This window comes from Mustela nigripes, chromosome 7 (genome assembly GCF_022355385.1).
Source record: "Mustela nigripes isolate SB6536 chromosome 7, MUSNIG.SB6536, whole genome shotgun sequence".
Classification (NCBI taxonomy): domain Eukaryota; kingdom Metazoa; phylum Chordata; class Mammalia; order Carnivora; family Mustelidae; genus Mustela; species Mustela nigripes.
The window spans coordinates 134,561,240-134,573,826 of record NC_081563.1 but is presented as its reverse complement, the minus strand read 5'-3'; the positions used below and the strand labels follow the sequence as shown (position 1 = coordinate 134,573,826).

Genomic DNA, 12,587 nt, shown 5'->3' with positions numbered 1-12,587 from the left:
GGGTATTATGCTAAGCAAAATAAGTCAACCAGAGAAAGACAATTATCATCTGATCTCTCTGATATGAGGAATTTGAGAGGCAGGGCTCGGGGCCAGAGGGGGAGGTTGTGGGAGGAATGGAGGGAGAAAATGAAATAAGATGGTATTGGGAGGGAGACAAGCCATAAGAGACTCTTATCTCACAAAACAAACTGAGGGTTGCTGGGGGTGGGGGAGGGCGGATGGGGTGACTGGATTATGCACATTGGGGAGGGTTTGTGCTATGGTGAGTGCTGTGAATTGTGTAAGACTGATGAATCACAGACCTATACCCCTGGGGCAAATAATACATTATATGTTTGAAAAAAAAAAAAAAAAAGAATGAGGTCATGCTGTATAATTGTATTATAACATGACTCTTTTTACTTCTTATGTCACTGTTTTCTTTCTTATTGAAACCACAATAGTGGAATATTATTTAAAAGCTGCAGAGTATCCTATAGTGTTGATGTGTCATGATTTATGTAATCCAAACTCCTAGTAACGGATGTTATGGGCTGAATGCTTGTGTCCCCCCTCCAACCCACTTCTTCAGATTCCTGTTTTGAGCATTAAACTTTGCTATGATAGTATTCGGAAAGGAGGACTTTGGGAGGTAAATAGGGTTAGGTTAGGTTAGGTTAGGTTACAGCATGGGCTCTCATGATAGTATTAGTGCCCTTATAAGAAGTGGAAGAGACCCCGAGCTCACTCACTGTCTACCGTGTGAGGCCACAGCAAGAAGGCCATCAGCAAGCCGGGAGGGGGGCTTTCACTAGACCCTGTCTGAGCTGACACCCTTCTAGCCTCCAGAACTGTGAGACATAGACTTCTGGGGTTTAAGTCTCCAGTCTCCCAGTCTGTAGTGTTTTGTTATGGGAGCCCAAATAGACTAATATAGATTATAATGGACATATATAGGTGAATTTCTTTTTTTTTTTTTTTAAATAACTCAGACTTAATGGCCAAGTCTCCTAGCCCTTTTTAAAATACCCATTATTTGTAAGATCTTGCAGCAACAGATCCTGTTAGCAACCCTCTCCTTGAAACAATCTCATCCATTCACTTACCGGCTCACTCACTGTGCACTTACTGGGTACTGATGACGTGTGCGGGGTTTGCGGCCATCACGCCGTGCCTGCGGATTCCTGTCCTGTCCTGTCCTGTGAGGCAGGGTCTTTGGAGGCAAATAGGTCAGAGGTGGGTCCTGGACCATTAGCCATGTGTTCTGGAGGAAGGTATGCAACCTCCTTGAGGCTCAGGTTTTTTTTCTGTAATGCGGAAATAACAACAGTGCTTCTGCGGCTTCCCAGGAGGATAAAAATTCACCCCGTGGGTGCATGGCGGGGGGGGGGGGGGGGCTGGCGGTGTAAGTGCCCCAGAGGCTTCACTCCTCAGCCCCCTTCCCTTCATCTCAACACAAGTGGCTTTGCGGGGGATAATGGAAGAAGGAGGAAGGTGGAGGGGAAAACATGACTCTGCAGACCAGTTTTTTTTGTTTTGTTTTGTTTTTTTTTAAAGTAGGCTTCATGCCCGGTGTCGAGGCCACAGTGGGGCTTTAACTCATGACCCTGAGCTCAAGAACTGAGCTGAGATCAAGGGTCAGGTGCTTAACAGACCAAGCCACCCAGGTCCCACTTATAGACAACTTTTGAGTTGGAAACCATGAAAACTTGAGCTATGTAGTTTCTTGTAAAAGGAGTTGAGCATTTACTCATTTGTTCAGCAAACAGCAAACTGGTGTTTGGTGCTGTGTTAGGCAGAAAGGGGACTAGAGAAAAAGTACAGGTCAGGGCTCTAGTCATTGAGAAGACAAACACAGAAGAAGCCCTCAAGCTCCTCCATTCCTAGGAAATGCCCCTCCCCCCCACCTCCCGCCCTTAAACTGGTGTGGAGAAAGGTCACCAATGGTAGTGGTGGCCTCTCACTTTCTCCTTCTGGCTCCCATCCCGTGGTAACTCCCTCCCTGTTTGCACTTGGACCGACTTTGGGTCCCCTTCTCTGCTTTTCTCCATCTCTTTGAGGAAGAATCATGGCTAAGAACATGGTCTCTGGGGGCAGATGGGTCTGGATTTGATTCTGAGGCAGCCAGTTACTAACTGTGGCACCTTGCGAAGTCGCTTCATATCTCAGCGTATTCGGTCCTCATCTTTGAAACGGGGACAGAAAAGTACTCCCCTTGGTGCTGGTGTGAGGCTGGAATGGAATCGGTCTTTCCAGGGCTCACCCCAGAGCCTGGCCAGGGACAGGAGCTCGACAATGTGAGCTGTTAAGGGGATTCTGAATCCTCCTCCCCAGGGTGTCTGCCTGGTTGGGTTTTCTCTTCTTTTTTTCCACAAATAAGGTAGAAGATGGACCCAGTGCTTTGGAACTAATGACATTTTGTGGTTTGGAGCCAAGGCCTGGGGCTTTGGGGTCAGATGGCCTGGGGTGTCCCACCACCTTCCTGTGTCCTAACCATGAGACTAAGCAAGTCACCCAACATCTGTGAACATCAGTTATTCTCTGCGAACCGGGAATAGTTATACAGGTAGGGACCTGCCCACCTCACAGGGTTGCTGTGAAGATTCAGGGAAATGATGCACATATGGTGCTTGGCACAGGGCCCGGAGCATACTGTGCCCTCTGGAAAGACAATCATAGTCCACATGGGGACCGTTAGTGTTTCTGTTCATTCATTCACTCATATTCATTCAGAGAGGACAGTGAATGGTGTGAGCTTGATGTCAATAAAGGTCTGGTGGTGGAGGGCCCAAGGCATGGGACCTGAATGTCCAGTTCAGTGAAGCTGCTCAGGGAGACAGGCTGCTTTTAAACCCCACCCTGAGATAAGTGGTAGTTTTTGGAGTTGGAGGATGGAGCTGTTGAGACGCATTGAAGAATCTCCTCCGTCTTTGAGATAAAAACAGATTATTCTTGGGATACCTGGATGGCTCAGTTGGTTGAGTGTCTGCCTTTGACTCAGGTCATCATCCCAGGGTCCTGGGATCGAGTCCCACATCTGGCTCATTGCTCAGCAGGGAGCCTGCTTCTCTCTTTGCCTGCTGCTCCTCTTTCTCTCTCTTCCTCTGACAAATAAATTTTAAAAACCCCACAAACAGATCATTCTCTGTGCATAGGAAGGCTCTGGATTAACTGGGACTGTGATGTCTGAGGTTTTTTGTTTCTTTTCTTGTATAATGTCTGAAACAATTGCTAATGAGAATGTCTGGAGGAGTTCCTAGTCCTGCTTTAAAGACTACAACTCACATCTGAGAAGCCTAAGACTCATAGGACATAAAATCAATATCCATAAAGCAGACCAGCAACTCACCTGTTCTCTTGGCAATTGTGGTGATTTTAAAAGCTCAATGGATTTTTTTTATTATAACAATACTTGCTCATTTCAAGAAATCAAATTCAAACAAGGTGGCAGGTTAATTTGTTTATTCATTCAATAAACACATTTTGAACACCTGCTCAGTGCTGGACCTTTCAAGGTGCTGTGGACACCTGAACTAGGAAGACAAAAAAATCCCATGGAGCTTATGCTCTAGTAGGGAAGAGATGTTGGGGAAATAGAATTAAAAAAAAAAAAAATCGCCTGCCAATCCAGAAAACCTTTCCACAAAAAGAGAGAGCAGTTTTATTGTTGAATAAACATTAAGGCAGAATGTGATGCATGTCACAGGCAATTCACTAAATAGAGTGCAAAGACAGAAAGAAATCTCACCCTTTTATGTCGCTCAGCAGATGCAACACATTATACCCACATCTTAAGATAAATGATAACTAGGTCTCATGTAAGGGGACTGGACAGCACTACTTGTCACACGTATTTCATCTTAAATCCACTGGTAATTGGGATGGCCATTTGTGATTGCTAATTGTCTTTATCTGAAGGAATAATAAACTTCTCATGTCTCTACGACAAGCTTGCAATTATAACAGGGAGCTACACCTAAGTGAGACCCTCAGCTAGACTAGGAGTTCAGGATACTATCTTTCTTCATGTTTACATTTCCAAGATATGGCTCTCAGGTGCTTAAGAAACCCATTTCTGGGTTGTACAACCGGCAAGAGCTTATTTCACCTTTAAAAAGGTTTGCATGCATCTCATAGGGGCAGAAAAGAGATTTTTAAGTTTTCTAAAGGAAATATCTAAGAAGGAAGGGGGTCTCTTCTCTTTTCGCACCATGGAAAATTAACTTTTTTCAGTTTGTTTTCACCCTTATACAGACAGGCAAGTAAACCAGTAAGTATACTCCATGGGGTCCAGCAACAGGAAATGCCTTGTGGGAATCAGGTGAAGAATGGGGAGTATTGGGGGGTGGGGAAGGTGGCTTCAAATAGGCTCGTTGGGCAGATGTCACTGAAGAGTTCCATGTGCCCTGAACTGGCAGCAAGAAGACCAGGGAAGGCTCTGCTAACCTCAGCCAGTCTTAGTGCTTTTGTGTCCTTCCAGGCAGGTTCCTATGCATGAATGATGGTATCTAGCTGTTCTCTTATTTGACTCGAATGGGACCCTAATGTGTCCTTCTGCTTTTTCAGTGACTGTCCTACCAAGGACGTCTATTCGTGTGAGTAAACCCAGAGCAGCTTCATCTTTCTTGAAAGGGCTGCACTGTCTTCCCTGCGGTGGCCCTGGAGGAGTGGTATACCCCTTTCCCCACATGGCAGACATTTACGGTCTTGGAGTGGAGGCTGAGAGTTAAGTCTGGCGTGAAGCCCAGGTTCAAGCTCTTCCTATATGACACTGGGAAATGATTTCACCTGTGCCTCAGTTTCTGCGTCCAGGAGATGGGAGAGTGAGAGCAGACACATGATGGGGTTACTGTGAGGAGTAAATGTATTAACGCGTGTAAAGCGTTTAGAATACAGTCAGGCCTGGAGCAGGCTTGCCCTGGTGATGGCTATTACTATAAATCATATCAATAATTACTGGTAGTTCTCTATAGGGTTCTATCAGTCTTCCCATTCCACTCCTCTCTCTCTGCCTCCCTCGGCTCCTCTCACCCCTCAGCTTTCAGTGGGAAGAGGCTGCGGAGCAGAGGGGTGGCGGGGGCGCATTTCCGAAGAGGTCAGCTTGGCGTGTTGGCGGCAGGCAATTCAGAGGCCCGAGTGGCCGGGGGCACAAGGAGTGAGGGGGCATGGCCGGGCAGGAAAAGGTTGCCGGGGTGGGGGTGGGGAATTTGGCCAGAGCAGTGGGTTTTATTCTAGATGAAGGGGTTAAACATTGCAGGCTTTCATCCCAGGAGTGAGACAACCCGGAGGAGGCAAGACAACCCGGAGGAGACGCGCTGAGCCGCGGGCAGATTCTGCAGACTTTCGAGGGAGGGAGGAAGAGGAGGACAGAGAACGCGCCTTGGGCTCCGGTGGACGTGAGGGCCACGTGGCAGGACGTGAGAGCCACGTGGGAAGCGTGGGGGTGGAGCAAGGAGAGGCGGCTCTGGGATTGGCTGCGAGGTCACCGGAGAGCACGTGATTCTGGGGAGAGCACGTGATTCTGGGGGCTGGGCTGCCAGGTGGCCCCGCCCACCGATCTGGGCCAGGAACCCCGTCCGATGGTCGCGGCCTCAGGGAGTGAGGTGGGGTTGAGCCCACCCGGGCGCTGACCCAGCTGGGCTGGGGCCTTTCGGTAAACTTTAAGCTTCTGGCGGTGGGGACGGAGGGCAAGGCCTCCCACCCGCAGGTTCCCCTGCTGCCGGAAACTGTCACCTGCCCCCGCGGCGACCTGCCTGGCTCCCGTCTCTGCGCTCCGTGCAAGGCCAGTTTCGGGTGCCGCGGGGACCCCGGCGTTGGAGCCAGCGTGGATGGCTTCAGGACTTCACGCCCTTCACCCCGAGCTCCGGAGGGGCGGCTGGCGGCTGGCTGGAGGGGAAGAGTCGAGAAGAGCCGGCCTGGCGGGTGAGTCGACATTCTCTCTCTCTAAAGGTTCTGTTCTAGGGTCTGCGAGGCATCAGAGGCAAGAGTTGCGCTCGGCTGGGCAACCGCGCTGGGCTGGTTCTCAGACGTGGACATGCAGGGAACTTTTAAAGTGATGTTGGGGGATGCCTGGGTGACTGGGTCCGTTACCCGTGTTAGGCTCAGGTCATGATCCCTGAGTCCTGGGTTCGAGGCTCCCACTGGGCACCCTGCTCCGTGGGGAGTCTGCTTCTCCCTCTGTCCCTCCCCCTGCTGGTGCTCTCTCATGCTCTCTCTCTCTGTGTCTCTCAAATAAATAAAACAGTCTTAAAGATGAAAAATAAAGTGATGTGGGTACTATGAGCAGGGAATGCGTGTGCACGCGCACCTCTCTCTCATTTGTCTCCCAGGACTATGAAAGTGTTGCTCATTAGCCTTCCTCTGTTGGCCTCAAGCTTCTGCACCATTACTTGGGTTTTGACCCTGGTCATTGTGGCCTGGAACACTGGGTTCTAGGCTGGCTTCTGGGAACGACAAGCAAGTGATGTGAAGTCATTAGCTTAATACATCCTCAGCATTTTCTCCTGTAAGATGGGGGACAAATACCTAGGGCCACACCATGCCAGTGAGGAACTCAGCAGGCAGCAAAAGCATCCTAGAGGGGTGTGGGGGTTAAAGTCGTTTGCTTTGCTTAGTCCCCTACCCCTTAAAAAAAAATATTTTAGTTATTTGATGGAACATAAGCAGCGAGAGCAGCAGGCAAGAGTGAGAGGGAGAAGCAGGGTCCCCACCAAGCAGGGATCCCAGTGTGGGGCTAATCCCAGACCCTGGGATCATGACCTGAGCCAAAGGCTAATGCTTAACAGAGCCACCAGGCACCCCTAGTTTCCTTTTTTTTTTTTTTTAAGATTTTTATTTATTTATTTGACAGGGATCACAAGTAGGCAGAGAGGCAGACAGAGAGAGGAGGAAGCAGGCTCCCCGCTGAGCACAGAGCCCAATGTGGGGCTCAATCCCGGGACCCCTGGGACCATGACTTGAGCCGAAGGCAGAGGCCTTAACCCACTGAGCCACCCAGGTGCCCCAGTTTCAACTTTTTAACACATTAAAAGAAAAAGGGTAGGCGGTGGGGAGGAATTTGACCTGCCAATAGTTATGTAGGAAGAAAATTTTTAATACTTCCAGACAAAGGCTGCTGGCACTTGAATTTTAGCTCTGTTAGTTGCTTAATCTCTGAGTTAAGGTAATAAATGTTGGGGCGCCTGGATGGCTCAGTCAGTTAAGCCTCTGCCTTCAGCTCAGGTCATGATCCCAGGGTCTTGGGATGGAGCATTGGGGCTCCCTGTTCAGTGGAGGGTCTGCTTCTCCCTCTCCCTAAGCCCCTTCCCTCTGCTCGTGCTCTGTCATGCTCTCTCCAATAAATAAATAAAATCTTAAAAAAAAAAGAAAAGAAAAGATAATAGGGGGCACCTGGGTGGCTCAGTTGATTAAGTGTCTGCCTTCAGCTTAGGTCATGATCCCAGGGTCTTGGGATCAAGCCCACATCGGGCTCTCTGCTTGTCGAGGAGCCTGTTTCTCTCTCTTCCTCTGTTTGCTGATCCCCCTATTTGTGCTCTGTCAAATAATAAAATCTTAAAAAAAAATAAGATAATAAACATTATGGAACATAGTAAACATCGTGGAAATGCTTGTTTCAACGCAGGTAAGGCTCTTGGAATAGAGCTTGGTAGGTAATAAATGCACGGTACGGGCTATTTTGCTCCTGCTTGAGGAGGGGATTACTACTCATCATTGTTGTTATGAGGAGGTTCAGGCCTCCCATTAATAGCTGCTACTTCTGCACACTCTGCTGCCGGCCTCTGGGTACTTAGGGATGGTCACATTTGCACCTATCAACAACCTCTGGGGTTGGTATTATCATTTCCATTTTGCAGATGAGGCAGTTGAGGCTCAGGGAGGTTAGGGAAGGGATATTTGGGGCTGCCAAGCCCTCCCTGACCTGGGTCGGTGTTGGGGGGAGGGCTTCCTTTCTTCCTGCAGGACGTGAGCTCATTGAAGCCCTTTCCCCGCCGCATCCAGGGTGTGCTGGGGGGCTGAGGACTGAGCGCTCGCGCACGAAAGGTGGTCTGAGCCCTGAGGTGGTTGGAATTGCAGGGCTGGGCCTCCAGAACGTGCGTCAGGGGCCCCGGGGCCGCGGGCTTGCGGCTGGGGTGTCGTCGCGGATTTCCCTTCAATAGTGCTCACCGGTAACCCTGTTCTAGGCCTCCTCGCCCAGCAGGTGGCGCTGCAGGTCCTCCCGAGGCTCCGAGCACCCAGGGGTTAGGCGCCTGCCAGAAGGCAGGTTTGCAAGAAAAGCTGCTGAAGTCCGCCCCCTTCGCAGTCGGGGTCCCACAACCCGTTCAGAGAATCGCTTCCGAGGCTGAGTCTTCAATTCCCTTTTGTAGGAAGCCTGCCTTAAATTCAGAGCCGAACATGGAAATAGCCTTACCACTCACTCTGAGTGCTTTTTTGGGTTGTTGTACTTTTGATTTGTGTCTAAATTTTTTGTTACACCACCATAGGTCCACACTTATGCAACATGAATAGAGGGACTAACATAATATCTTTATGGAGAAGTATGTGAACACAGCAGGTACAGTTTTCCAGCAGAGAGCCTGAGGCTTGGACAGAAGAATTCGTGGAGTGGTAGAGCTTGGAGGGGATTCAGGTGCTCTGGCTCCAAGGCCATTTCCCCCTCTAAGTCTTTCCCCCTTTTTAGTTCCCCTTCCCCTCATTGATCTCCCAGCAGCAGGTGGGTTCTTTATTGGCGCAGGGGTGGGCGGGGAGGAAACAGGATAAAGAGAGAGGGGATGTTTTCTTTTTTTTTTTTTTTTTAAAGAATACAAATAGAAGTTTATTATACAAAATTGAGGTCTTCATATTTCATAGTTCACTAAGGCTAAACAAAGACTAGGTATTTTTTAAAATCATTCACAAAAATTTCACTTTCACACCCCCCTCACTCCAACTATTAAAAAATGGCCTGACCAAATGTTATCAAAACAAACACTATAAATAACACCAAGTCCTTTAAAGACAACTATCCAATATGTTATTTCTTGGCATAGGTGATCTTCATGGCGTGGGACGGTGTGATTTTAAATCCCTGTAAAGCATCCCTGGCAGCTCCCGCCTGTCCATCGTTTTCAAATTCAACAAAAGCAATGTCATGCCTCCCAGGTACCAAACGTACTTCCTTGAAGCCAGGAAACTGATTAAACAGCATGGATAACATCATCTCATTAGTCTCTTCTGGTAAATTATTGAGGAATAAAATATAGTTTGGAGGGTAATCAGGGACCTGAGGATTTGGTGTTGAATTTCCTTGGGTATTTGCTGCATTTGGTGCTCCCTGACCAGGCTTTTTGTTTGCAGTGGTTGCAGTCTGTTCCACAGTTTTTGCTTTTTTCTTTTCCTTCTTCTTTTCTTTGTCAGCAAAAGTGCCACGCATTTTAGATATTATATCAGAATCTGTTTTTGCATACTGGATTCGCATTGGTTTACCATAAAATGGAAATCCTTGTAACTGTCTCAAGGCATTTGTGGATGAGCCCAGTTCCTTAAAAATAACAAAGGCTTGCCCCCTCATCTTCATCGTCTTCAAAGCTACAATATCTACAACGTGGCCAAACTGAGAAAACAGGGCATACAGGGATCTCTTCAACTCTTCTTTTTTAATTTTGTCGTTCATATTGTTGATGTAAATTGTATGATTTGGTCTGATATCCATGCTGGAGTTAAACTGTTCAAACTGCCAGAGGCCTAGCCCAGTTCCCAACGAACCGCAAGGGGATGTTTTCTGAGACGTGAAAAGTGATCACAGCAGCGGTGTTCATGGCTGGGGAGGGTCTTTGGGATCTGTGGAATGTGGTGTCGTTCTGGGATCAGGAATGGCGGAGCCTGCCACATCGGCACAGCCAAACCGTGTGTAAATGAGTGAGCAGGGGCAAGGCTTGGGCGGAGGGGCCCTGCCAGACCCCTCCAAGGGGCCAGCTGTGGCTTCAGCACATCGTGTGCCCAAGGTGGTCACATGTACTGAATCTTACGATGAGCGGTGCGGCTGGGGAGCCTCGGTGGTTCAGTTGGTTAAGCATCTGCCTTCAGCTCAAGGACACTGGGCGTGGGACCTGAATGTCCAGTCCAGTGAAGCTGCTCAGGGAGAGACTCGGCTTTTAAACTCTGCGCTGAGGAAAGTGGTAGCTTTTGGAGTTGGAGGATGGGGCTGTTGAGACACACTGAAGAATCCCCGCTGGGGCGTCTTTGAGATGAAAACAGATCATTCTCGGGGTGCCTGGGTGGCTCACTTGGGTGAGCATTTGCCTTCAGCTCAGGTCATGATCCCGGGGTCCTGGGATTGAGTCCCACATCGGGCTTTCTACTCAGTGGGGCGCCTGCTTCTCCCTCTGCCTGTCGCTTCCCCTGCTTGTGCTCTCTCTGTCTCTCTCTCTCTCAAATAAATGAAATCTTAAAGAAAAAACCAGAAAGATAAGATGTGTAGTCAATGGCAAAGGTGACCGCAGATTCTTCCCCTCCCATTCAGAGGTGAAGGGGGATTTCCACCCCTTGAATCTGGCTGGCCTGTGACATGCTTTGGCCAGTAGAATGCAGCAGAAGTGATGGTGTGTGAATTTGGAGTCCAAGCCTCAAGGGGCCTTGCACACTCTGCTGTTGCTTCTAAAACCCGTGATCACCTTGTGTGCAAACCCGGGCTAGCCTCCTGGAGGAGGAGACCAAGTAGAATGGAGTGAGTCATCCCAGCCGGGGCTATCCTAGACCAGCCAGCCCCCACCTGAGCTCCAGTGGACTATAAATGCAGGAACAAGCCCAGACCCACATAGCCATCTGGCTGAGTCCAGTCCAAATTGCTGAACCACAGAATCGTGAGACAACAAATGATTGCTACACAGAAAATGCCAATGACCCAGGCCCGCTATCTGCATCTAAAGAATGTAAAATCTCCTGATTTTTTTTTTTGTTTTTTAATTCTTGAAACATTATTTGAGAGAAAGCATGTGAGTGTGTGCAGGGGAAGGTGCGGGGGAGAGGGAGAGAGAGACAATCAAGCAGACTCTTAGCTGAGTGTGGAGGCCGACGTGTGAGGCTCCATCTCAGTGCCCCGAGATCCTGACCTGAGCCTAAATCAAGAGCCGGGTGCTTCATTGACTGAGCCACCCAGGTGCCCCCAAATCTCCTGATTTTAAAATGTTGTCAGTGAATTAAAAGGAAGCAGGCAGACGAATCAGCCCACACGTCCAGAGGTGGGTGTCCAGAGGTTGAGCCAGATATTTCCGAGATCCAGGTGGGGCCCCCGGAATCACGCGTTGGCAAACCCTGCCATAAAGCCCAGCAAACCTTGGTTTGCTGTTTGCGGTCATCTCGCACATGTAAATCGTGGTCTGTTCATAAATATTAATTGAATGTTAGTGTGGAAAGCAATTACAGTGCCGGCTCCCAAAGGGCGCTCCTCTCTGTGGGCTGTCCTCTGGGGTACGGAGTTTCAACTTTTCTGTCTGCGGGTTTCTTTGTTCAAGATCATCTCTTGGTTCTGTTTAAAAATGGAATCTTTATGCCTCAGTAAGGCTCACAGTCCTAATCTTGTTACCCACTGCAGTGTGTCTGGGTACCGGCAGAGTTTCAGCTTCTGCTCATCAGTCTGCTTTAATAACTTCAGGGGCGAATAATCAAGGGTATTGACAAGGCAGAGGAAATGAGTATTTTGAATCAGCGTCCCTGAGTGGAGCCAAGCGAGGCAGCGGGAAGGAACCAGACTCGTGTTTCACCCTTAAGGTTTTCAAGGTTTCCAAGTTGTTTTCTCTGCATTGTCTGTGAGACTTTAAAGAGCCATTAAAAACAGTCTTGGTCCTGAACACCTGATAGAATGAACCAGATGTCATTTGCTCAGATTTGCAAAACTGGGGAAGAGAAGAAGTCTCTGGGAGGCAGTAGTAGCCCCTGAGTCTTTCAGGGAGTTCGTCCCCGAGTTATTCACTGGTGGATCTTTTATGAGGCCGAGAAAGGATTGTGATTGTACCTGTTTTACATAATGGAGCTCAGCTTGCCGTCCTCTGCTTCAGACTTGGAGAAGGCCTGGCTCATTTATGCTTGAATACTTTCAATGTTACTCCCATTTCACAAGCTGTAATCACTTCAGCTAATCGGTGGGGGGAGCGGAGACACTGTGTGGAGCAGCTTTTCTCTGTGTGTGGTTGGGGCCTGCCAACATGAGGATCACCTGGGTGGGGGTCGGAGGACGGCTTTTTTTCTTTTAATTGTGATGTAATTGACATATAACCTTGGGTCAGTTTGAAGTGTACAGTATATTGGTTAGGCTGAAATAATGCAATATGATCACTATAGTAGCATTAGGTAACATCTTTATCATGTTCCAGATTTATCAGTGTGTGTGCGTGTGTGTGTATGTGTAGAATGGTTAAAATTTGGTCTGTCAGCAACATAGAAGTTTATAATGCAGTGTTGTTGACTGTAATCCCTGTGTTGTATATTAGGTCTCCTGAACTTACGTGTCTGCTAGTTGTAAATTTGTCCCTTTAAGCATCTGCCCAGTTCGCCTACTCCCTGACCCCTAGTGATCACTATTCGACTCCTATTTTTGCAAGGTCAGTTTTTTTTTTTTTTTTTAGATTCCA

At 48.5% G+C, this 12,587-nt stretch overlaps 1 protein-coding gene across 1 annotated transcript; it reads right to left on the bottom strand.

The window, feature by feature from the left end:
• Window positions 1-8,777: 8,777 nt before the first annotated feature.
• On the bottom strand, window positions 8,778-9,724 carry LOC132022813 (U2 small nuclear ribonucleoprotein B''). Its single transcript, XM_059408017.1, has one exon. It carries the CDS (start codon window positions 9,668-9,670, stop codon window positions 8,993-8,995), a length of 678 nt encoding a protein of 225 aa, XP_059264000.1. The 5' UTR covers window positions 9,671-9,724; the 3' UTR covers window positions 8,778-8,992.
• Window positions 9,725-12,587: the final 2,863 nt, after the last annotated feature.